This window comes from Pan paniscus, chromosome 3, assembly GCF_029289425.2.
Source record: "Pan paniscus chromosome 3, NHGRI_mPanPan1-v2.0_pri, whole genome shotgun sequence".
NCBI lineage: Eukaryota > Metazoa > Chordata > Mammalia > Primates > Hominidae > Pan > Pan paniscus.
Genome location: NC_073252.2, coordinates 47,090,324 through 47,117,502, shown reverse-complemented (window position 1 = coordinate 47,117,502; position 27,179 = coordinate 47,090,324). Strand labels below are relative to the sequence as shown.

Genomic DNA, 27,179 nt, shown 5'->3' with positions numbered 1-27,179 from the left:
CTAGGTATTTAATAACATTAAAGGGGCTAGGCATGGTGGCTCATGCCTGTAATCTCAGCACTTTGGGAGGCCAAGGTGGGAGGATCGCTTGAACTCAGGAGTTCAAGACCAGCCTAGGCAACACAGCAAGACCCCTATCTCATTACAAAAAAAAAAAAAAAATTAAAAGACTGTGGGTAAGTTTTTTTCCCAAAAGTGTCCCTATCTTTTCTATACATAAAGACACATCTACAGATGAAATGACATGATTAACCTAAAAAATGAGAAGCAGGGTGACAAAAAATAGGCAAGTTGATAATTCCAAAGTTGGATGAAAGGTACATGGGGGTTAATTGCTATTTCAACCTTTTAATATATTTGAAATTTTTTTGAGACGGAGTCTTGCTCCGTCACCCAGGCTGAAGTGCAGTGGCACAATCTCAGCTCACTGCAACCTCCACCTCCTGGGTTCAAGTGATTCTCCTGCCTTGCCTCCCAAGTAGCACCTGCTACCACGCGCGGCTAAATTTTTTAGTATTTTTAGTAGAAATGGGTTTTTGCCATGTTGGCCAGGCTGGTCTTGAACTCCTGATCTCAGGAGATCCACCTGCCTTGGCCTCCCAAAGTGCTGGGATTACAGGCGTAAGCCACCATGCCCGACCTATATTTTAAATTTCTATAGTAAGAGTGTTTTTTATTTTTTATTTTTTGAGACTTAGTCTCGCCTGGCCAACATGGCCAACATGGTGAAATCCTGTCTCAACTAAAAAAAAAAAAAAAGACTGTTTTTTAAAATATGGCAATAAGGGCTGGCCATGGTGGTTCATGTCTGTAATCCCAGCACTCTGGAAGTCCAAGGCAGACAAATCATTTGAGCCCAGGAGTTCAAGACCAGCCTGGGGCAACACAGTAAAACTACCTGGGAGGCTGAGGTGGGAGAATCACCTGAGCCTGGGAAGTTAAGGCTGTAGTGAGCCGTGATCGCACCACTGCACTCCTGCCTGGGTGACAGAATAAGACCGTTTCATTTAAATAACAATTTTTAAAAAGGCAACAGGACCCCACAGGTATTCAATCAACATAATATATAAATGCATAAAACAAAACCAATCTATATAACACAGTAAAAAGAATTTCTCATTCATTTATTCTTTCTGCCTCTTTTTTCTTTGGGGTGGAGGGGTGGGAGGAGTCTTTCTTCTTTTTCTTAAAAAAACATAGAGACAGGGTCTCACTATGTTGCCCAGGCTGGTCTCGAACTCTTGAGCTCAAGTGATTCTCCCACCTCAGTCTCCCAAAAAGTGCTGAGATTACAGGTGTGAGCCACCATGCCCAGCCATTTCTACTTCTTTATCCTGGCTAATGGGTACTGGTATAAAGATCTATATATAAGATAAAAATTTGGGTAACACAATCAATAGAACCTATGACTTGTAGTCACCTCAATTCCACAACACTTACTAATCTTACAATAATTGGCCAATATATTGGGAAAATGGATCCCATTCTTTTCAAATTGTATTCATTACCACCACAATTCAATTATGTAAGAGCTTCACAGATAAAAGCAAAAGCAATCAACTTCTGAAACCATTTCCCCAAGTCTGTTCTCATTTTCAACTTGGCAATACTGTCACTGGTCACATCACTTCCTGCCGGGATATTTGCAAAACACACTGAAAGTAAGCTTTATGATTCCAGTCTCTACCTGCCCACCACACAATTTCTGACAGACATTGATTCATAAAGCTTGAATCCACCACACAGACATTGCCTAACTAATATTTTGCGAAATTTACTTTCATGTTTTTATTAAATCTCTTGTCTCAGAAACATCCCAAGAGTCTCCATTTAATGACAAAATTAAGCCTAAATTTTCTTCGTTTTGAAGATTAGCCCTAATCTGACCCTATGTTTATTTTCTCTCCATTCCCTCCAAAGCATTTCCAATATTTCCGATTCATATTTCCAATCAGAGTAGTGATCTTCCTGTCCCATGTGTACTTATCTGTTTCAGCTCCAGTCCTTCACTCTTGTGGCTGACATCATTCTAAACCATACCCATAGAAAACCTTAGCTTAGGATGCCCTCTCTAACCATCCCAACTGTAGTTGAATCCCCTTAGGTAGGATCTCATGACATAATTTATCTTTCTTTTCTTGGTTTTGTAAGTTTATATGTTTGTGTAATTATTTGATTCATTTGTCATACTCCCTTCCCCCACCCCTATAAACTTTAGGTTCTGTGTATCTATTTTTGCTCTCTACTGATTCCCCAAAAAGAGCACAGAAAATGCCCCTACCACATAGTAAGCACTCAGTAAATACTTGTTGTATGGTTAAAGAAGGAATACCAGGACTTCTTTCTTCCTCTTTCCTCTGCACTTTTATATCACCTAGTCTATACTGCACAACTTAGCACCTATCTCACCACTCATTGTTTTACTTGCATTCTATTTTGTCTGCTGAACCATTGCAAGCTGTTCAACGTAAGCACAGGGCACACAGAGACCTCAATAAATACTTGATAGCCACTGATAATTACGAAATGGAAGAGTGTCTCTTTGTAACAAGAAGCCTTCATCATTGTTCAGACTCCCAGTTCACTGTACAACTAATGCCAATTTACCTGTGTTTACGTAGCATTATTATGTATATATACAGATGATTATTCTACAGACTGCTTGCTGCTAACCAAAATCCATATTCTCTTCTGCTTCCTAGGGTTACAGCCAGATTATATTTCTTAGTCTCCCTTACAGTAAGGAGGGCCATGCAACTGAGTTTTAGCTAGTGAAATGAATGGATGCAATATGCATACTTCCAGGTCTGGTTCATAAAAGCTTCCTGTTTGTTCCTTTTCCATGTCTTTTCCCCTTCCAGCTCACTGGAATGGCGATAACCATCAGGGAGACTGGAAATATCACTTATCCAACTGTAATTTCCAGCCTATTGTCACTTCTGGCCTATTGTAAATATTAGCATTTAAAAATAAAACTGCTACGTTACTTTTTAAAGTGCAGTCAACAGAATCAAATCAACATAAGTGATTTGATGCCCACTATTATTTACTAGGTTTTAATTTTTTAAAATTTATTTTTGATTTATTTTTTATTACTATTATTTTTGAGATGGAGTCTTGCTCTGGCTCCACTGCCCGTGCTGGAAGGCAGCGGCGCAATCTCAGCTCACTGCAAACTCCGCCTCCTGGGTTCAAGTGATTCTCCTGCCTCAGCCTCCCAAGTAGCTGGGATAACAAGTGTGTGCCACTACACCTGGCTAATTTTGTATTTTTAGTAGAGACGGGGTTTCACCGTGTTGGGCAGGCTGGTCGCAAACTCCCGACCTCAGGTGATCCTTCTGCCTCAGCCTCCCAAAGTGCTGGAATTACAGGCGTAAGCCACTGTGCCCAGCCTATTTAATATGTTTTTAAAAATAAAATAAACCATTCTCTAATAGTCAGAAATTTGTATTTTTCCTTTTCTGTGAACTTGTCTTTGAATTCTATTTCATCTAAAAATTTTATCTTAATGTAACATTCTTATGCTTGAAATTCCTTTATCATACTTCCCTGAAACAAAAAAAAGGACGTAAATTGAAAATTTAAAAACATTAAAACATTGCTGTAGAGCTGATGGTGGTGGCTCATGTCTGTAATCCCAGCAACTCAGGAGGTTGAGGAGGGATACTAGAGGCCAAGAGTTTGAGACCAGCCTGGGCAACATCACAAGACCGAGATTCCAAAAAAATTTTTTTAAATTAGCTGGGCATGGTGGTGCACACCTGTAGTCCTAGCTATTCAGGAGGCTGAGGCAAGAGGATTGCTTCAATCCAGGAGTCTGAGGCTATAATTAGCTATGATCACACCACTGCACTCCAGCCTGGGTGACAAAGCAAGACCCAATCTTGGAAAAAAATAAAAACAAAAACAAAAAAAAACCCAAAACCAAAAAACAAAACATTGCTCAAAATTATTTCATCTGATGGAGTTAACAATACAATTACTGTATGCAATTAACCAAAGCAATGGAAATAACAATTTGTACAAATATACTACAACATTAAAAATTTTATTGAAACGCATCTCTTACTAGATAGATGATGACACAAAAATTACTTCTTGTGTCCATAGATATTACATGTAGCTAGAGTAAGAACTCAGCAACAATTATATTCCTATTTTTCACAATTATAAACATTGAAAAACATTGTTCTCACAGATAAGTATGTATGAACAGGATTTTTATTGTAATAATATATTAATATTTTTAATTCCTTCTGAGTCTTATACCAAAAATTACATTATGTTCTACCATCACAAATTATTTTTAAGAAGTTGAAAAACATTATTTTTAATTATGTGAGAACTCACTTAAGTCTTCCTTCAACTTGGCAGAAGATAAAGATTGAAACCTATCTGAACTATAATAATCTGCAGTCATTCATTTTCTCAATTTCTAGGAAATTTATCAAAAAAGCTTTTTTACCAAAACATATCAAATGATAGGTGCCTTTTTTATCCTGATACATTCATAAATGGTTAGGAAAAATGTTTTTTAATTGTTCACTACCTGGGTGAAATCACTTTCTTTTTTTTGAGACAGTCTTGCTCTGTCATCCAGACTAGAGTACAGTGGCATGATCAGAGCTCACTGTAACCTCAAACTGCTGGGATCAAGCCATCCTCCTGCCTCAAACTCACGAGTAGCTAGGACACTACAGGCACACACCAGCGGTTAATTTTTAAATTTTTTGTAGAGTTGGGATCTCACTATGTTGCTTAAGATGGTCTCAGCCTCTCACAATCCTGCCACCTCAGCCTCCCAAAGCGTTGGGACTACAGGTATGAGCCATTGCATCTCAATTGTCCTTTTTTTTTTTGAGACAAGGTTTCACTCCATCACCCAGGTTGGAGTGAAGTGGTACAATTGTGGCTCAATGCAGCCTCAACCTCCTGGGCTCAAACCATCCTCCTGCTTCAGCCTCCCGAGTAGCTAGGACTATAGGCCCACACCACCACACCTGGCTAAGTTTTTATTTTTGTACAGGGGTGGGGTCTCGTCATGTTCCCAGGCTGGTCTCAAACTCCTGGTGCCCAGTCTATGTCTTAATAAAGTTTTGGTTTACACAGATGTATGCATTTTATCTGAATTCATCCCATGGTACCTTTAAGATTAGTGTATTTCAGCATAAGTAAATTTTACCAGCCAGGCGTGGTAGCTCATACATGTAATCCCAGCACTTTTGGGAGGCCGAGGCAGGTAGGTCGCTTGAACCCAGGAGTTTAAGACCAGCGTGGGGAACATGGTAAAAACCCATCTCTACAAAAAATACAAATATTAGCTGGGTGTGAGGCATGCGCGTGTATTCCCAGCTACTCAGGAGGCTGAGGCAGAAGGATCACTTCAGACCAGGAAGTCAAGGTTGCAGTGAGCCACGATCACGCCACTGCACTCCAGCCTGGGTGACAGAGTGAGATCCTGTTTCAAATAAATTTTTAAAAAAATTTTCTTTTGAACGTAAAAAAAAAAAAAAATCCCTTTAAACACATAGTAAAGTCTAGTTGATACACTTGATGGGCTATTTGGAGAGAAGTGTATTAAATATGTGCAACTTACTTTGAAGTGCATTTTAACAAAAGATGATTAATAGATGGAAGTATGGATAGACATATATGATAATGCAACTACAGCCCAATGTTGAATCTAGAATTACAGAAGCTTCAAAGAATTCTACTCAAGCTACAAGACCTAGAAGTAGGAGGAGTTCAAGAAGATATATTGGTCACAGAAATCAGAGAAGTAAAAAATTTTTACTTAACCTTCTGTACACAGCTTATGCCCTGAAATTCTTCACATGGCAGTCAAGTACATTCTTCATTCAAAATGGCTATGTGACGGTTCATTACCTACCACAGGCCAGACAAACAGGAAAGATTTGTTGCAAAAATAAAGGCTGAAAAAAAAGAGTTCTCCACTGGGTAGGAGAGCAAAACTAATATGAAGCATATGTAAGGATGTCCAGGATAATTTGCATAGACTCTCAAAAGTAAAAAGAAGGATTTTCTAAAGATGCATTTCTGTTCACCATGAAAACATTAAGAAGGCCGGGCGTGGTGGCTCACGCCTGTAATCCCAGCACTGACAGGCTGAAGCGGGCGGATCACCTGAGGTCAGGAGTTCGAGACCAGCCTGGTCAACATGGTGATACCCCGTCTCTACTAAAAATACAAAAAAATGAGCCAGGCTGTAGTGGCACATTCCTGTAGTCCCTGCTACTTGGGAGGCTGAGGCAGGAGGATCGCTTGAACCCCGGAGGCGGAGGTTGCAGTGAGCCAAGATGGCACCACTGCACTCCAGTCTGGGCAACAGAGTGAGACTCTGTCTCAAAAAAAAAAAAGAAAAAATACATTTATTCATCCAACATTACACAAAGTATGACCAGGCCTTACATTTTAGGAGTATTTACCCACCATAAGACCTTTATGAATGGGAAAGAAAGAGCTCTCTAGGAACCTAACCCTCATTTCTTTTTTGGATATAGAGTCTTGCTATGTTGCCCAGGCTGGCCTTGAACTCCTGGACTCAAGCAATCTTCCCACCCCAGCCTTCCAAGTAGCTGGAACTACAAGTGTGTGCCATTACATCTGGCTTAACCCTCATTTATTTGACCCAATCCCACAGAACCAAAGCAGACCTTTATATTCCCTTGAATTTCAGCTCTAAAAGTTCAACTTTTTCTAATCAGTTTTGGTATGAATCACTGACCTGGATTCACTCTTTGCACTAAGTTACCTACTTTTAATAGAATATGGTTTCTCTACTGCAGTGGTATAAACTTAAAAAAATTTATTTTTAAACTTAAAATCCAGACGGACATTCTAGTAATAAAATGAGAGCCAGACTCAGAGATGATCCAGATGTTACAACCATCATATAAGAACTTTATGATTAATTAATCAAGCTAGTAGAAAAGACGGACAACAGATAATGAATATAAAAGGAATTTCAGCAGAGAGATGGGAACTCTAAGAGTCAAATGGTAGCTTGACAGATGAGTAGATAGCATAAATAAAAAAAGGGCCAAATGAAAATGCTAGAAGTTAAAAAAAAATCACAAATGAAGAAGTCTTTAATAAGCATATTTGTAGACTCCAAACAACTGAGAAAATAATCAATAAATTTAAAGATATGTCAATCAAAATTATCTTAATTGAAACACAAAGAAAAAAAAAACTAGGGAGAAAAACAACTGAGCATCCAAGAGCTGTGGAACTCTATTAAATATACTAAAATCTTTAAAACTGAAGTCTTAAAATGAGAAGATCAAAGTTAAGTTTAAGAACTATTTGAAGAAAAGTGACCCAAGTTTTCTGAAAGTAAAAGACATCAAATCATAGATCCAAGAAGATTTCAAATCAGAATATATATTTAAAAAAGAAATGAGCAACAACAAAACACACAACGCACATTTAGACACACAATAGTCCAAACGCAGAAATCCAAATATAAAGAGAAAATCTTGAAAACAGGAAAAAAAAAGACATTATATACACAGAAAAAAGTATTAAAAATTACAGTATACTTCTTGCCAGAAACAACGCAATCCAGAAGGCAATAAATGACATCTTTAAAGTACTCGCAGAAAAACTCTCAATTCTTTACCCAATGAAAATATCTTTTAAAAATAATGGCAAGATATAAATTTTTCAAACAAGCAAAAGCTGAGAGAATCTATTGTCAGTAGTCTTTCATTAAAAGAAACATTTTACAAAGTTCTTTAGAGATGAATTCGACACCAGCCTGAGATTTGGACCTACCCAAAGCAAGGAAGTATATAGGATATGGTTAAAATGAAAGCAAATAAAGGACTTGTTTTTCTTATTTTCAATTGCTTCACAAGGTAATTTTGTCTAAAGCTAAAACAGTAAAATGGGTTATGGAATTTATAACATGTAAACATAAAATGTTTAACAACAATAGCATACAGAACAGGAGGGAGAAATTAGAAACACTCTATTGTAAGTTTCTTACCCTACATTAAGTAATATAAATTGGAAAGTAGACTGTGATAAGTCAAAATGTATATTTGATTGTAGAGCAACCACTAAAAAAAAAAAATCTTTGTACTTATAACAAGCCAATCGTGGAGATAAAATAGAATCATGAAAAACTTCAATTAACCAAAAAAGGGCAGGAAAACAGTTAAAGAACATAAAGATGAGACAAAGAGAAAACTAGTAAGGTGGAAGATTTAAATCCAATCATATCAACAATTACATTAAATATAAAGGGTTTAAAATATTTTTATATTGACCATGTTATATAATCACTTTGCTAAATTTATAATTTATACATTAATTCTAATAGTTCCATAGTAAATGCCTTAATTTTTTATGTATATAATAATGTAATATGTGAATTATGACATTTTTTAACTTTCTTTTGAACCTCTATACACTTATTCCTCCCTCCCTCCTTTTTTTTTTTTTTTTTTTTTTTTTTTTTGAGACGGAGTCTCACTCTGTTGCCCAGGCTGAAGTGCAGCGGTACAATCTTGGCTCACTGCAACCTCCACCTCCCAGATTCAAGAAATTCTCCTGCCTCAGCCTCCCAAGTAGCTGGGACTACAGGCGCGTGCCACCACACCTGGGTAATTTTTGTATTTTTAGTAGAGATGGGGTTTCACCATGTTGGCCAGGCTGGTCTCAAACTCCTAACCTCAAATGATCTTCCCGCCTCGGCCACCCAAAGTGTTGGGATTACAGGTGTAAGCCACCACGCCCCCCAGCCACTTACTCTTTTTTCTTGCCTTATTGCATTAACTCAGACCTGCAGTAGAATTAAACAAGTATTGAAAGTGGGAATCCTTGTTCAACACTGTACCATTACATAAAGTTTGATATATTTTTCTCCCTTTTCAAATTATGAAAGTGTCCTTCTATTTTTGTGGGTTCAAGTATTTCAACCAAAATGGAGACTGGATATCAGGATTCTTCTGCAGGTATTAAGACTGTCATAAAATTCTTTTTCTATTATTGTAAATTAGATGGATAGATTTTTGGCTATTAAGCTACTTTGTTAAGGATGAGCTTGCTGTTAAGTGAATGAAAAAAAATTTAACCCAGGTGATTAAAAAGCTTTATTGCTCAAAAAAAAAGAAAAAAAAGAAAAAAATTTAAAAGGCCGGTGCAGTGGCTCATGCCTGTCATCCCAGCACTTTGGGAGGCTGAGTTGGGTGGATCACTTGAGGTCAGCCCAGCCAACATGGCGAAACTACATGTCTACTAAAAATATATAAATTAGCCGGGCATGGTGGCATAGCTACTGGGGAAGCTGAGGCAGGAGAATCACTTGAACCCGGGAGGCAGAGGTTGCAGTGAGCCAAGATCGCGCCACTGCACTCCAGCATGGGCAACAGAGGTGAGAGTCCGTCTTCAAGAAAAAACACTCCGTCTTCAAGAAAAAATAAATTTTTTTTTAAAGAAAAATTTTGAAGAAAGCTGTATTTCTTGTATTTCTGAGAGAAATTGAAAAGGGCCATGTAAAAAATAATACTAAGAGTCTAAGAATAAGATTACAAAAGTCACATTAAAGTAAAAGATAACAGCATTGCTAAAATCTAATCAAGAATAAAGTAAAACAAGCAGAATCACATTTTTATTAGTTTAATGCTTAGTTGCATATCTAATAAATATTGAAGAAAACCGAGGATTACTTTAGAAAATAAATAAAACAGAATAAATCTGTCCTGTAATAAGAGACAATTACAATATAAAGTAAATTGAGAAAACACTAGCCATGCTTGATTTCCCAACAACAAACCTAGTAACATTAGATTCAAAGCTGGAGGAGGGAGTGAAAACAGTCTGAAATTGTAATCAGAATAATCACGGGAAACACCTAGGCTTCCAGGCCTGGAGGCATAAGAGCTGAAGGAGAAAAAGAGCTATCACTTAATAGGTCTGCAGGAGAAGCAGGGTCCTCAGGGAGACCCAGGTATCCATTACAGCAAGGAGATAAAAGGAACATTCAATGAAAAGGTTGTGAATTTAGGGAATTATTATTTTGATTATGAACTCCAGAGAAGGCACAGTGGAAGGACTTCAAGAGAGGCATGGGTGGAAAAGGGGTCAGAAGATAGCAAGAGCTTTAAGGAGATTAGATGCGGGAGATGAAAGATGATCTGAGTCGGGGTGGTTGAGGCTACCCAGTATCAACAAAGATAAATAATGAGAGGAGTCTCAGCAGACTCAAGGCAGATAGCAGTGAGACTGCTGAGTGCTGGTGGGTAGGGAAGGGTGAGTGCTTCAGCTTTCCTTTTGGCCTCTATCAATAGAAACAAGGAGATCTTCAGCAAATCCTCACTTTTTAGTCATTTTCGTAATTGACTTTTCTATGACATTTGAAATTGTGGCCTAGTATCCTTTTTGAAACTATCTTCCCTTCACATTTTGTTTAGTTTCTACTAATAACTCCCTTATCATTTACTCTCTCCCACTGGCTCCTTTTCTTCTACTAACACTTAGTATTTTATGGTTCAGTCCTGCTTTTCTTTTCACTCTACATACAATCTGATGCTCCTTGGGTGATTTCATCTATATCCATAGTTTCAGTGACTGCCTACATTCAGTTTCACAATGGACATCCTCGTCTAGATAATCTGTGGGTACTTCAATGACAAAAATGTCCAAAAACTAAACATCTCTCTGCCCAAGCCTATAGTACTGCTATATTCTAGTATGAGATAGGATGGGATATTTTTTGCTATCTCAGAATCTGGCTGAAGTGAGGCCCCAAAGCTAAACAAAAAATGACAAACTCCCGCACACTCTAAAAAGGACATCCATGCCAGACTTACTAAAAGATGGTATCCCTATCATCTACCTCCTATTAAAAAAAAAAAAAAAAAGACAGAAATAGAAGAGAATTTGCAAACATGGAGAATGCCAGGGCTTTACATCTCAGTGAGGGGGGAAAAAAAACCAACAAAAAAAAAACACCTCTGAGACAGAGTAGGTGACAACTGCAAGGAGAAACTGACATCTGAATCTTTAGGTTTTTTTGGTTTCGTTTACTTTTTGAGACAGAGTCTCATTCTGTCAACCAGGCTGGAGTGCAGTGGCACAATCTCAGCTCATTGCAACCTCCGCCTCCCCGGTTCAAGCAATTTTCCTGCCTCAGTCTTCCAAGTGGCTAGGATGTGCCACCATGCCCAGCTAGTTTTTGTATTTTTAGTAGAGACAGGGTTTCACCATGTTAGCCAGGCTGGTCTCGAACTCCTATCTCAGGTGATCTGCCCACCTCAACCTACCAAAGTGCTGGGATTACAGGCATGAGCCACCACACCCAGCCCCGACATCTGAATCTTTTTTGGCTATCAACTTATTAAGATAAATAAGCTTAGCCGTTACGTCTGTAATCCCAGCACTTTGGGAGGCCGAGGCAGGCAGATCATGAGGTCAGGAGATCGAGACCCTCCTGGACGACATGGTGAAAACCCATCTCTACTAAAAATAGAAAAATTAGCTGGGTGGTGGCGCATGCCTGTAATCCCAGCTACTCGGGACGCTGAGGCAGGAGAATTGTTTGAACCCAGGAGGCGGAGGTTGCAGTGAGCTGAGATGGCGCCACTGCACTCCAGCCTGGTGACAGAGCAAGACTCCATCTCAAAAAAAAAAAAAAGAAAAAAGAAAAAAAAGGAAAAAAGAAACTTAGCTGTATCTTGGTTTAACCACCAGAACTAAATGCAGCGAGAGTTCCTGGGATAACCTGACAGATATCCTCAAGAGTTTATTCAGAGAATATGTGAACACAGAAACTGGTCCCAGCCTGGAAAATTCTGCAAGAAAGAAGATGGCTGCAGCTGTCACAATGGTAGGGCAAAGATTTAGAGGACAGCAGTTAGGCAAGCTGCACTTTTACCACTGGGTTCTAGAAGTTTCCCACTGGCCATGTAGATGCTGCAGAAGGGCTAAGACATCTTGATGGGACCCTGCCAAAGCCATGTACCTTCTGGAGTAAAGGCACTCAGGAGTGCCAGACGTAGACTACAGGAATGAAGAGCTAAAGGGAGGCTGCAAAAGGCAGCTGGAGAGTACACCATATCCCTGACAGGGAACTTGGCAATGTGGCAATAACCCACAGGAAGGGCTCCAAAAAAACCATCCTGAGTGAATATCTCCATAAGTCCACATTTGGACACCTGTCACACAGAGGGCACCAGAAGCTGGATTACAATAGTCTCAGTCAAACAAAACCTTGTCCTTTCTCCTCTAATCTTCCTTCTGATCAGAAGACAAAATCAGAAAGGGAGAGGAGGTTGAAGAGTGAAGAAACAGATCGTGCTCCTCTTCTCCACCACGGATCCCTGAGCCATGGTTAGATCTCACCTGAACGATAGATAAGCTTTCAACCAGATGTAAGCTTTTGACTGTACATTTCACACCTGTGAATTTTAATCACCAAAACAAGCTTGTTTTTCTGGAGACAGAGTTTCGCTTTTGTTGCCCAGGCTGGAATGCAATGGCGGGATCTCAGCTCACCGCGACCTCTACCTCCTGGGTTCAAGCAATTCTCCTGCCTCAGCCTCCCGAGTAGCTGGGATTACAGGCATGCGCCACCACGCCCAGCTAATTTTGTATTTTTTTTGTAGAGACAGGGTTTCTCCATGTTGGTCAGGCTGGTCTCAGACTAAAACAAGCTTGTTCTTATAGTTAAGTGTAAAATCTTGCCAAGAGTTAAGAAAGGAAGATCCAATATGGCAGGGCTAAAGTCAAGGATGGGAAAAAAATAAAGCCAGTTCCTATTCGTATGTCATCAGGTATAAACCATATACCAGTCAAATTAGTCCATAGGGCTACCATCTACCCCGTTATCTAAGTCAGAAATACAGGAGTCATCCTAGATTCTCCCCCTAAGATACTGAACCTCTTTCAACACATCTCTCTTCCTCTTTAGCCCCTGAGCTACTAGTGTAGTTCAAACATGAAGTACTGCAATAATCTCTTAGTGATTCTCTACCCTGGCCTACACTTTTAAAAGATTAAATTTAACACACAGGCCACAGCCTAGAGATTCTGATTTAAATGGGGTCAGGTAGGGGCCTGCCATTAGTTTTCTCAAGAGGTCCCCAGTATTAACTGCAGCCAAGGTTGAGAATCACTAACCTAACTGGTCTCTCCCACAATACAGGCTCACCTTCCTCCAAACTATCTCTCATAATGCCACAAGATTCGTATTTTTAAAAATGCAAATTTCATATTATTTATAGCAGTGGTTCCCAATCTAGGCTACCCACTAGAATCACTTAAAGAGCTTTGTAAAATCCTGATACCAGGTCAAGTCTGGAGAGATGAAAACAGAATCTCTGGGGATGAGAACTAGGCGTCGGTATTTATTAAAACTCTCCAGGTGATCCCAATAAGCAGATAAGGGCGAGAATCACTGTCCTAGAAGCAATGAGAAGCCACAGAAGTCCAAACTCCCCTGAAGATAATGAAACCGTCCATCTAACCTTAGCACCCTCGGCTCTCACACTGCAAAAATCAGTGAGGCTTCCTGAAAGACCACACTTTTACACCTTTATGTAAAGTATCACCTCAATCCAGAAAGCCCCTTCTGCTCATCTGGAGCTAAGTCCAACCCACGTTTAAGGTTAAGACCTTTCAAGAATAAGCTCCTTTGTATAAACCTTCCCTGCCAAATACACAGCAGTCATTAATCCATCTATGACCATTGTAATTCTGTAGGACAATTTTTAATGTTTCAGTCTAACTACCTTATTGAATTCCTTGAAATGAAATACCTTATCTTATTCATGTTTTATCCTCAGTGCCTATCACTATGCATGGCACAGTTACCCTCAAATTTCTGTCAAATTCATTCAATTTAGGGAAAAAGTTATGCAGGTAGAATTTGACCTTAATAAACTGTATGAGATAAGATATTTGTACATTATAGTCAAGGCTCATTAAAGAAACCAACACCTGGACTTTAAAAAATGTAAGGCAAATGTTTAACGTTTGTTCTATTTATGAACAGTAACAAATCAAAGAAAGCAGGTGCAAAGGGCAGTATTGTTTCCAGAGTCACAAGCGTGAAACCTGACAGAATAATAATGCTTGGCTTTCTATCTGAATAATATGTCCTTTAAAACATATCTTTTTCAAAATGTTATGCTGGTATAATAACAACTGTATGTTTTAGGAAAGTGAGTTAGATGACTTACTTTGCCTCACAATAAAATGAGAAAGCATTTGAATGCTTCCAATAAAATGTATTCAAGCTTAAACAACACTGATAATATGGCTACCAGCATCTGATGGCAATTTCTACTACTCTGGGTCCTGTTACCAAGCAAAAGTTCAGATCTCCATTTTTTTAAAGTTACATTTAATATTTTATATCATAAGTCTATATGTACCTTCCACAAATACAATAATTTTGCTAAAATATTAACTAAAGAACTAAACACCTACATTATCGAATTTATTCAAGATTTTGTTGTACCCACATTCATATGGGCTATGGAAATCATATTCACATGCAAAATGATTACTATGTTACTATATGTTTAAAGTAAGCTTTTTAATCTGTCAGACATCCTTGATTACTAAATTAATCCAGTATTCATTGAATGTCTATTACTTGCTTGGGAATGTACTAAAACTGAAGTATCTGAAGTGACTAGTAAGAAAATAAAGGCATCAACCACAATATTTGGTATTTGTGGCTAATTTATTTTTTTACCTTATTTGGCGATTTCAAAGGTGAGATGGCTATTTTATTTGGTGTCTGTGTTGTAGAATTTAAAGTTGATCCAATAACACCACTTTCAGATATTGTTATGGTCTTTGATGGAGTTCCGGGAGTAGACTGTGAAAGAACCCTACCTGCAAATGAGAGGCAGCACATCAGTTTGACTTTTTTCAATAATAGTATAAAAATTTATGTGATGATGCTCTACACTCACAAGGACTGCAGAATGTATGTTTGTTATTTCATGTCAACACTTAATGCACTAATGAACTATGGTAAACCTAGGCAGAACTAAACAAAACACTACTTCTTAGTAATACTTAATATCAGCTTACATTAAACTCTACAAAAACAGTTTAGTTCATGTGTTCATCAATACTGTTGTTATATCCATCAGAGAGAAAGCTCAGGGCAACTAAGTAATGTGCCCTGTGTAACACAGCTCCTGAAAGTCAGAACATGAACCCAAGTCTTAAAACTTCAATCTCTGTATTCTACTATCTATAGCTGTCTTCCCATATGAACTTAAACCATGAAGGTACAATTGAAATCCACACTTATAAAACAGATAGTTATTGGACTAACTTAAACACTGAAAGGTTTAATACTACCTGATTTTAGACTGCCAAAGGGGATAAAAAAATGTTTTTTCTACCCACCCCGGCCAGATTCCATATTGTGTTCCCTTCTGGACAAGACCCTTCAGGAACAACCATGAAAAACTCTAGTGTCTGGATGCTTGGGGAACTGAAAATCATATTACATTGAGTTGAAATATCAGGAATTTTTATCCTAGGTAAGAAAAGACTACAAAGACATAACAGATCTTCAAATTCTTGAAGACTGTGTGATAGCCATTATTCCCATTCACCAAGTATTCTAGCTTTCTTCCATTCTGGACACATGGTAGAACTACACTTGCACTTCCTACCACTCCCACCCCATCTTGTAGTTAAGTTAGAGTCATGTCACTACTCCTGGCAGACGAGTTATGAGCAGAAGTGACGTGTGTCATTCTTGGGCCACAGCATTTATTACTGCCTATGCAAGACCTTCCAAAGTTTATTTTCCTCTGCCATCTGAGATGGCGGCTCCTTGGTTAGCCTGTGTCCCTGAGTTACTATGAAGAGAAGATACCTTTTTGAACCCACAATGGTCATATAGATAATCAATTTTTAAATTTTTTTTAAATTGAATTAAAAAAAAAAAACAGGTTTTTTACCCTTCTGAGGTTTGGAGATTATTTTGGCAGAAAAACCAAGATTATCCTAACTAATCCAGGCTGTCGGGTTAAAGGATTAGAACCAATCTGTATCACATCAAATGCAGAGAAACAGAAAATATTTCAGCTCAGCACTAAGAAAGAACTTCTAACAAAAATTTCCAACTGAAATGACTATTTCAACACAAGTGAGTTTCTAGTCACTAAAGGTGTCCCAGGCAGATGCTGGATAATCAAATATACTGGCTAAAGAGGAAAGTCAAGCATCTAAGAAGTAGAGAAGATTGATAACTAACTTATCTCTAGAATCTGCTCTAACCTTTAGATACTATGATTAAACTCATAGATCCAGCTAGAGATGAAGGAGAGAGCATGACAGTGAGGAGAAAGGGAAAGAGAGAAAGAAGGGACTTTCACTTTAGACAAAAATAAAGAACTAATGCTTAGCAGCTTCTGGGCCATTTTTCCTGATAACAATGCCAAAGTATGCCTTTTGTTTTGTTTTGTTTTGAGACAGGGGTCTCCCTCAGTCACCCAGGCTAGAATGCAGTGGCGTGATCATAGCTCACTGCAGCCTTGAACTTCTGGGCTCAAATGATCCTCCCATCTCAGCCTCCTGAGTAGCTGGGACCACAGGCACGTGCCACCATGCTCAGCTATTTTTTTTTAATTTTTTTTAGACATGGAGTTTTGTCATGTTGCCCAGGCTGGCACAGTTTCTTTTTTAAAAAGTGAATCAAGTTTTATCCCCATCTATGAATTTTTTAAGTATTTTCAATACAATTTTCAAAATTTCTTTGTAGTACATAGATTAATTTTAATGACATTCTGCCAGGTTTTTTAAAAACCTGAATACATCATAACTACATAAAGTCAATTCTAAATAAACCAAACGAATCTACATCAAATAGGTTTAGAGAGCCGCCCTGAAGTATTCAGCCTGCCTAAAGTAACATGTTTGTCTATTCTGGTTTCCAAAGCTAATACCTGTGAGATAAGTGTGAAGCCCCAACAACCATTCTGTTAAGAAAAGAAATTACCAGTAAAGACACAGTTTCATAAAATGTTCATTATTTATAGCCACTGCTATAATTTCATATTTGTTAGGAATTACATATCTTTCAAATAATATTCATATAGAGCTGGACACAGTGGCTCACGCCTGTAATCCCAGCACTTTGGGAGGCTGAGGCAGGTGGATCACGAGGTCAGGAATTCGAGACCAGCCTGGCCAACATGGTGAAACCCCGTCTCTACTAAAACTACAAAAATTAGCCAGGCGTGGTAGCATGCGTCTGTAATTCCAGCTACTCGGGAGGCAGAGGTTGCAGTGAGCTGAGATTGCGCCATTGCACTCCAGCCTGGGCAACAAGAGCAAGAATCCCTCTTAAAAAAAAAAAAAAAAAAAAATTCATACAGAAAATCCGCAATTCCTGAGGATAACTGGTATCAGAAAAAGGCAACTTGATGTTAATTCACTTAAAACAGGAACAAAAGTTTCATTATAAATTACAAAACTAAAAGTAATAAAACTTTTACTATCTTTCTGTGGCCTATGTTTTTTAAAAATTCAGTTTATAATTGCAACTATACTAACTCTTAGGATGAACAAAGAAAAAAATCAGCTGTTGAGTTTTGGGGAGAGAGATTGCTTCTGAAAATTTGGACGACAGCAAAATGATAAATTATGTCGATAATGATAAATGGGCACAACATACTCATAAAGCAGGTCATTTCTACCAAAATATTTCTAGATTTCATCAATTTTCCCAAGAACCTTGATATCCTTTGAAATTCAAGTTATTCTTTTTGAGGGTCTGCTTGGTTTTCATCCTGGTAGCATTTCTGATTATCTAATCTAACCTCCAAATCCCTATTTATCCTTAGTTCCACTGATTCAAGCAAGCATGCAAGTTACATAATTTGACCTTGAAATTAATTTCTGTTGTCAGGTATTCTCCAAGAATCAAAAGAGACACACTCCATAAAGCCACATATTGAATAGGCTGGGGCAGGAAGCTAGAATATTTGAGTAAGGCCAAATTCTTTAAGAGATTAATTTTACATTGTGATGAAGCTTGCTCCCATGAAGCAACCTTCTACCTTGAGAGGTGTGATAATGAGAACCTCTATTATCTCATGTAACCACTTCAAGTCTTGTCAGGTGGCTGGTATCTACATTTTACTAAACTAAGATGAACAAAATAATGTATTTACCCAAGATCATAGAGAAAATCAACAGAAGACCCATGACTGAAAACCCAAGTTTCCCAATAGCTCCTACTGTATCACTATAGTGCCTCCATGATATACATATTCATGCAACAATATGCATTCACAGAACTACATCAAAGTGCCAAAAATAGGAGCGGGGCACAGTGGCTCATGCCTGTAATCCCAGCACTTTGGGAGGACAAGGAGGGTGGATCACGAGGTCAGGAGATTGGGACCATCCTGGCTAACACGGTGAAACCCCATCTCTACTAAAAATACAAAAAATTAGCTGGGTGTGGTGGCAGGCACCTGTAGTCCCAGCTACTTGGGAGGCTGAGGCAACAGAATGGCATGAACCCAGGAGGCGGAGCTTGCAGTGAGCCGAGATCGCACCACTGCACTCCAGCCTGGGTGACAGAGCAAGACTCCCTCTCAAAAAAACAAACAAACCAAAAAAAAAAAAGGTGCCAAAAATTGTGCTAGGTTCTGGGAAGGTGGGGACAGAGGAGAAAGAGAAAGAGCGAGAGAAACAAGATAAAAGAACCATCAATACAGTACATACATAAATACATTGGAACATAATTCTGCCTTAAAAAGAAAATTCTGATATATACTACAACACAAATGCACCTTAAGGACATTATGCTAAGTGAAATAAGCGAATCCAAAAAAAAAAGGGCAATGGCTGGGCATGGTGGCTCACACCTGTAATCCCAGCACTTTGGGAGGCCGAGGTGGGCAGATCACCTGAGGTCAGGAGTCCGAGACCAGCCTGGCCAACATGGTGAAACACCATCTCTACTAAAAATACAAAAATTAGCCGGGCGTGATGGCACACACCTGTAATCCCAGCTACTTGGGAGGCTGAAGCAAGAGAATCACTTGAACCCAGAAGGCAGAGGTTGCAGTGAGCCACGATCGCACCACTGCATTCCAACCTGGGCGACAGACTGAGACTCCATCTTAAATCCCAGCTACTTGGGAGGTTGAGGCAGGAGGATCACTTGAACCCGGGAGGCACAGGTTGCAGTGAGCCAAGATCATACCACTGCACTCCAGCCTGAGTGACAGAGTGACAGACTGCCTCAAAAAAAAAAAAAAAAAACCAAAAACGTAGATACAAAAGTGGGATGGTGGCTGCCGGATGCTGGATTGGGGAAGGAAGAATAAGGAGTTTTTGTTTAATGGGCACAAGATTTCAGTTTTGCAAAAAGAAAAAGTTTTAGAGATGGGATGGTGGTGATGGTTGTATAACAATGTGAATGTACTTAATGCCAATGAACTATACACTTAAAACAGTTAAGATGAGGCTGGGTGCAGTGGCTCACATCTGCAATCCCAGCACTTTGGAAGGCTGAGGCAGGTGGATCACTTGAGGTCATAAGTTCAAGACCAGCCTGGCCAAAATGGTGAAACCCCTTCTCTACTAAAAATACAAAAATTAGCCGGATGTGGTGGAGTGTGCCTGTAGTCTCAGCTCCTTGGGAAGCTGAGGCAGGAGAATCACTTAGTGAGTTGAGATCACACCACTGCACTCCAGCCTGGGTGACAGAGTGAAACTGCATCTCAAAAAAAAAAAAAAGTTAAGATGGTAAATTTTGTGTTATGTATATCTTACCACAATTTTTTAAAAATAAGTTTTTTAAAAGAACTACATGATGAGGCCAGGCACGGTGGCTCATGCCTGTAATCCTAGCACTTTGGGAGGCTGAGGTGGGCGGATTACCTGAGGTCGGGAGTTCGAGACCAGCCTGGCCAACATGGTGAAACCCCGTCTCCACTAAAAATACAAAAAATTAGCCGGGCATAGTGGCAGGCATCTGTAATCCCAGCTATTCAGGAGGCTGAGACAGGAGAATCACTTGAACCCAGGAGGCGGATGTTGCAGTGAGCTGAGATTGCGCCATTGCACTCCAGCCTGGGCAAAAAGAGCGAAAACTCCGTCTAAAAAAAAAAAAAAGAGAGCTAGATGAACAAAAAAACAAAAAAAACTACCATCATGAAAAATCATAAGGGGTATGGGGAGACAGACAAGAAAACCAAGATTTATAATACAGTATGACTAATGGATAACTCAAAGCCAGTGTGAAATTTAACAGAAGTTTAAGATAAGTACTTGGTAAGTATAACCAAGTTTTATGGAAATAAATAGGAAATGATCAGAGAAAGAGTATCTGATTAAACCTAGAAGTCAAAAACTTCCAAGATGGGTAATCTAAGAGATAAAATGGATGAGTCAGCCGCGAGGAACGGCAAAGAAAGGCATTCCATGTAAAAGGAACCTTGCCAAGACCCTTAGTCCTACAACTTAGTTTAGATCCATATGGTGATCTCTTACAATAAGTTAAATCAGGTAGGTTTGGAGCTACTATTTTGAAGGTGAAAATCAAAAGGCATGCATGAGATCCTAAATGCCTTTAATGCTAAGAAAGCACTGGCATTTGAACTTAATCCTGATGGGTCCAGGTGAAGAAATGAACAAGGCCAAGAAAATTTTAAGCAAGGGTATGACAAGTTCAGATTTGCATTTTAGAAAAATCGCTTATACACAAATATAAAATCATCTTGACTGAAACATAGAAAAAGATAGTCATCTTCAATGAGAAGCCCAAAAATCATCAAAAAAAAAAAAAAAAATCTCAAGGTACTTTGAAAGAGCATTAGCTAGCAGGGCGCAGTGGCTCATGCCTGTAGTCCCAGCACTTTGGGAGGCCAAGACAGGTGGATCACAAGGTCAGGAGTTCGAGACCAGCCTGGCCAACATGGTGAAACCCCGTCTCTACTAAAAATACAAAAATTAGCTGGTTGTGGTGGTGGGCGCCTGTAATCCCAGCTACTCGGGAGGCTGAAGCAGGAGAATCGCTTGAACCCGGGAGGCGGAGGTTGCAGTGAGCCAAGATAGCACCACTGCACTCCAGCCTCAGTGACAGGGCGAGACTCCGTCTTAAAAAAAAAAAAAAAAAAAAAAGACTAGCTGCATGGTAAAAGACTGCAGTCTTAGCTGCAATGTATACATAAAGATGATGGAATCTCCTTGTGATACAATTCAACAGAAAGGCACTTTGGTGGTTTAAAATTTAGCATATGTGAATTTTTAAAGGTTATAAAGAACTAGTTAAAAGTAGAAATTATCCCTCCAAACTGAACTTAATGCCAACAATGCTAGTAAAATTTAACAGAAGTATATCTCTATGTATTCTGGTAGGGCTATTAAGTCCATGAGCAATTAAAAAATAAAGTTACAATCGGTCTGCAACACATAAACAACCCAAAGACCAAGCAATGACATTTACCAAAGTCTATGATAGTCACGGTGAACTCTTGACAGTAACCAAAAATTCATTCAGACACTTCCGCAAACACCACAATTGTTTACCATACAACCCATACCTTCTCCTTCCCATTAACTAAAACTTTTCAGGGACTCTCTCAGAGTCTCTTCAGAGACTCAAAACAGTAAAGAACATCCCATTAAAACACTCCTGGTTAAGCCCCTCTACCTATACAAAAATCTCCAAGGGGACTGGTGTTTTCTTTTTCATAAATACTTCCAAGCCTTGTTTACTTATAGCCAACTGCAGCCCACTTCCTAAATCAGCTCCAAACCCAAACCCTTTCCAGTATTTTCTTTGGGGCCCCCCTGCCTCCCATGACATCTCTCAAGACATCAGCTTCCTATACTGTCACAAATCTCTACCGAGCACCAAGAGAAAGAGAATAGTCACTCACCTAACACTGCTTTCACATTAAATTTTTCCGTCTCTTCTCATTAGCTAAAATGAGAAGCCTCTCTACATACAAATACAAATCAAGCCTACATACAAATCAAAGCCTCAGGAAAATGACAAGTCACTGCCACTGATTTCCAAGTTGCCTACCGCTATGTTGTAAATTTATTAAAGACAGATGGTTTTAATATACATGCTAGGAATGATCAGTTAATATTTGAGTACCCTCATCAAGAATACACAGTCTAGGGATGGGTAATTAGGATTTGAAAGTCTCTAGTCAAAAGTTTACCATCCAGAGGTGCTTTCATATAAGCCTTTAGCACAGTAGAAATTAGAAATGATCCTATAACTAGTGAAAGAGTCATTTAGTATGGCTCTGGATTAAAGACCAATCACTATGGCTGTGTGCTTTTCTCTAAAAAACTTGAGCTGCTAGCCAAACAAGGAATAGGACGGTTGGACTTAGCCAAGCCATTAGAGAAAGAGACTGGAAAAAGACAATCAATGGTGTTTACAAGAGAGCAATAGGATGGGTCATGGACTTCATCTTGAGGAAGGAAGAATTTGAGGACAGGAAAGGAATGATTACTGAGAAAGTGGAAGAATCAATGGACCAGAAATTTCAAAGTCAATTGCTGGATTGGGAGTAGAAAGGCAAGTAAACTAAAGGAATAAAGAGAACGAACACTTGAAGTCAAGATTTCTGAGGTGATATAGTAATTGGTGATGACAAATTTTAAAGTATAAAAGAGAACTGGGCCACACTAAGGAGTATTCTAGTAAAAGTAATTCAGCTAAAATTCTGTTACCACTTAAGTAATTACTATTATTGTGACAATTTTCTGTTTACAGAGAACTCCATATAGAGTATATTAAAATACTGAAACCAAAAATTCAAACAGAAACCATGAAATACTATACTCTTATGAATATTAATTTAAATTTATTAAAGTTAGCACGTGCTCCAGAAACAAATTGCCTGGGTTCAAATTCCAGCTCAGCCATTTACTAGCTGAATGCCTCCACTTCCACACTGGCAAAACGGGAATGTTATTAGTACCTACCTCATAGGATTGCTGGGGAATGATATAGTCACTATATGTAAAGGGCTAAGAATGGTGCCTAGCACACAGTGAACACTGTATAAATATTAGCTACTATTACTGGAGTTTGAGACTTTGCTAGTATCATGGTAAATTTCTACCAAAAACTAAGGAGACTAAAGTAATGAACTGATTTTCAGATGAGGCATTTTGCTTGAAGCAAACACTTCTTATTAACTAGTCTGGTTTATAATAATAAGCTATATTTGTTACACTAAAACATTTTAAGTTGGCAGAACAGCCTTTTTAAATCTAAAAGGAAGATAAATATTTAGCTTAATAAACTATAAAGAAATATAACCTGCAATGACTGGTGGTGAAACTTGAGTTGTCTGTCCTGTAACTGCTTTACTATTAATTGGTTTTGCAAAGATCAGCTTCGTGATTACTGGACCAGAGGTTGGCGTTCGAGGCTTCTTAGCAATCTGAAACATATAAATATCTATGAAGACCATCTGTTTCTATAAAATGCCTATTAAATCAAAATTATACCAAAGATTCACACACAGTAGCACATGTAAAACCGGCTCACTTAACAGAATATATCTGTGTGTTAATGTTAAGAACATTTAAAATGCAGACATTCATCAAAATATTAATATGATTATATCCTTAATCCCATATATAATAATACCTTTGCATTTTATTACAATTCCTTATTTTCATGTCTTGGATATATGCATATGATGAAAACAAAATTAATAATAATGCTTAATGAAAAAATAAAACTGTGGCACAGTAATATTCTTGTTCAAAATAACAAATTACTCAATAATAAAAAGAGTAAGTAAAGAAAGTATAGTGCGAATGACAAAGCCACCTATATACACAATGTAATTGGCCCTTGGATGCAAAATATAAATAAATACACATTAAAGGTAGGCTTATGACTAGATTTTCAACTTTAGATCTAAATATCAGGAGTAGATTAAGGGAGAACTAAATAAGTTAAAGCCCTAGGGTACAAAAGAGAAAAATTTGGTAGAACAGAAACTATTATAAGGGCAACAGCTCTGAAATATTATTTACTAAACTATTATGTACTACACTTTTCTTCTTTTAAAGATGGGGTCCTGGCCAGGCACAGTGGCTCACGCCTGTAATCCCAGCACTCTGGGAGGCTGAGGCAGGCAGACACTTGAGGTCAGGAGTTCAAGACCAGCCTGGCCAACATGGTGAAACCCTGTCTCTACAAAAATACAAAAATAAGCAGGGTGTGGTGGCGCACACCTATAATCTTAGCTACTCGGGAGGCTGAGGCAGGAGAATTGCTTGAACCCGGGAGCAGAGGTTGCAGGGAGTCGAGATTGCACCACTGCACTCCAGCCTGGGTGACAGGGTGAGTGAGACTCTGTCTCAAAAAAAAAAAAAAAAAAAATACTGGGTCTCATCTCGTCACCCAGACTGGAGTGCAGTGGTGCAATCATAGTTCACTGCAGCCTCAAACTCCTGGGCTACAGCAACTGTTTATTATATTTTAAATTCCTTGAAGAGAGAATCTATATTTAATTCATCTCCAATTTGAAGTTACATATTGGCACACTGTTGACCTGAATTATAATTCTCCACAAGTCAAGGAGTGTAGAGTTACCAATTTTTTATATTGCAATTATCACCATATACAAAGACACAGCTTCTTCTAAAAGTTAAAAGAAGAAATTTACCTGGGATAAAAATCAAAGAATTTTAGAGTGTGAAGAACATTAAATATTAATTATATCTTTTGGCAATGAAAATTGAGACTGTAAAAGAACTATTTATTATAGGAAATAGTGACTCAAATGAAAAAATATGACCAACATGAATAATAGAAATACACCGGAAGCTATGATAGATCACAGAACTAGACAAATATTAGCTCTTTGTGCTCAAATTATAAATTAAACTAAATAACACATCTTACACCTACAATATATTACTTTTTTATACTCAGAGCACATTACTGACAAAAACCAACTGTATATAAAATACAAATCACTTAAAAAAAACATACCCATTGTTGTATTTAAAAACGGCCGACTTGCAAAACTATAACATACTCAAATAAATCTATAATTATACTCTAGAAAGCTAATGAAATTTAGAGAAATACAAATTTCTCAAGTATGTTTACAGACTTAAAACCCTAAAGTCAGTCAAAATTGTATCTATTGTATCTATAATATTAACAATCTCTAGAGGTAGAAGTATTGATATTCTTAGAAAGCCATATTAGCAATAAATAACCTTAGCTATAACAATTATGGGCTTAAAGTATTTCCCCATTTTAAACTGATTTTTCACAATCATGAGTATATGAATACTTATCAGTAAGAAAAAATATAAACAGTACAACCAGAAGCACATTAATTATTCAAATAAACAATCTCATCTTGCCCTTGTGGTTATGTTTCTTTAGTGGTGCTGAAAATAATAACTTTTGGTTCCATTAAGGAACTATGATTTTTTTGCACTATGAATTCTAAAGTATCCTGGAACAAAATTATTAAGTAAAACAAAGCATCAAAGATTACTTTAACAAGTTTATAGAATCAGCAGCTTAAGATAAACATGAAAAAAAACTTACAAATAAGGTAGTAAAATATGTCATCAAATAATATATACAAGTAATTTTTGGCACTGTGTTGGATAGATTCAGGAGCTAGTAAGGAGTTATATTGTCCCAGACTGCTAGTTATGTACTACTCTTATATACTATGCACAGGAAACATGGGAAAGTGTTTATATATCTGTTATTACATATAATTATACCTCTGTTACTGCCTCTGGCTTCAAAGGTCACCTCTTTTCTTCATTTTTCAAGATGGCCTCCATCTTCCACCGTTGCCTGCTATCTATACCCTAACAGTCTCAATACTCTGACTAAACTTAACACTGACAACTACCTAGGGAGAAAAAAACCAGAAAATCATATACTCTTTGTAATACTAAACCAAATATTCTGGTGTCAAAAAAGGAAAAAATATAGATGCATAGTTTTTAATTTGTCTTTTGTGCTTCAGAGCTTTGAGGTTACTTCTGAGTTGGAAAGACTTAAGTCGCCTAAAAATAATGGATTGTACAAGTAAAAAAAATTCTAAATCTAATTCCTTTTTATTGTTTTTTTAATAGAATTCTTTTTTATTAGATAGAAACAGGCTTTAGAAAACTAACAATAGCCCAGGTGCAGTGGCTTATGCTTGTAATCCCAGCTCTTTTGAGAGGCCAAGGCAGGTGGATTGCTTGTGTCCAGGAGTTTGAGACCAGCCTGGGCTACACGGCAAAGCCCCATCTCTAGAAAAAAAATACAAAAATTGGCCAGGTGTGGTGGTGTGCATCTGTAGTCCCAGCTACTTGGGAGGCTGACGTGGGAGGAGCATTTGAGCTTGGGAGGTCAAGGCTGCAGTGGAGCACCCCCTGCACTCCAGACTGGGTGACAGCGAGACCTGTCTCAAAAACAAAACAAAACAAAACAGAAAAGTAACAATAAAACAAGTTATAAGAATTAGACCCCAGTCTTTTTTTTATTGTCATTACTTAGGGAGTTAAAGTAGAGAAATAATAGATATAAGCAACACTGGTCATTGAAATGTCACATATACCTTGCTCTCATAAATGAAAAAAATGACATTCTAATTTATGATATCTTTTCCTTTTTTAGTTTATTTTTATTTTTTTGAGACAGGGTCTTCCTGTAGCCCAGGCTGAGGTGCAGTGATGCGACCACAGCTCACAGCAGCCTAGACCTCCCCGGCTCAAGCGACCCTCTCACCTCAGCCTCCTGAGTACCTGGGACCGCAAGTGTGCGCCACCATGCTGGGCTAATTTTTTGTATTTTTGGTAGAAACAGGGTTTCACTATGTTGCCCAGACTGGTCTCGAACTCCTGGCCTCACAGAATCTGCCCACCTTGGCCTCCCAAAGTGTTGGGCTTACAGGTTCGTGAGCCACCACACCTGGCATCAGTTTCTTTTGAACATAATTATGATCCATATTGCCAAAGCCAAATAAACTTTGGTAAACCAATAAAAACAAGCTTCAAAACTGAGGACAAGATGCTTGATGGTGATAAGATATCTCATCCAAGAGATTCTTGGCAAAAATAAGAAGTAAAACGAAGTCATAGATAAGTGAGAAGTAATAATGAACAAGAAAGAGCACTAAATGTTTAATAATGGCAACGGGGACAGAGGC

At 38.2% G+C, this 27,179-nt stretch overlaps 1 protein-coding gene across 7 annotated transcripts in view; it reads right to left on the bottom strand.

Moving 5' to 3' along the window:
* Positions 1-27,179, bottom strand: part of LIN54 (lin-54 DREAM MuvB core complex component) — an 86,072-nt gene that overhangs the window by 28,777 nt on the left and 30,116 nt on the right. For 6 of the 7 annotated variants that reach the window (XM_034958552.4, XM_034958554.4, XM_055111360.3 and 3 more), the window contains exons 3-4: positions 23,309-23,432; positions 14,729-14,871 (exon numbers count right to left, since the gene is read on the bottom strand). The exons of the other annotated variant lie outside the window; for it this stretch is intronic. In XM_034958552.4, the coding sequence (XP_034814443.1) occupies positions 14,729-14,871; positions 23,309-23,432 (267 nt within the window). The remainder of the gene's footprint in view (positions 1-14,728; positions 14,872-23,308; positions 23,433-27,179) is intronic. 7 annotated transcript variants of the gene reach the window in all.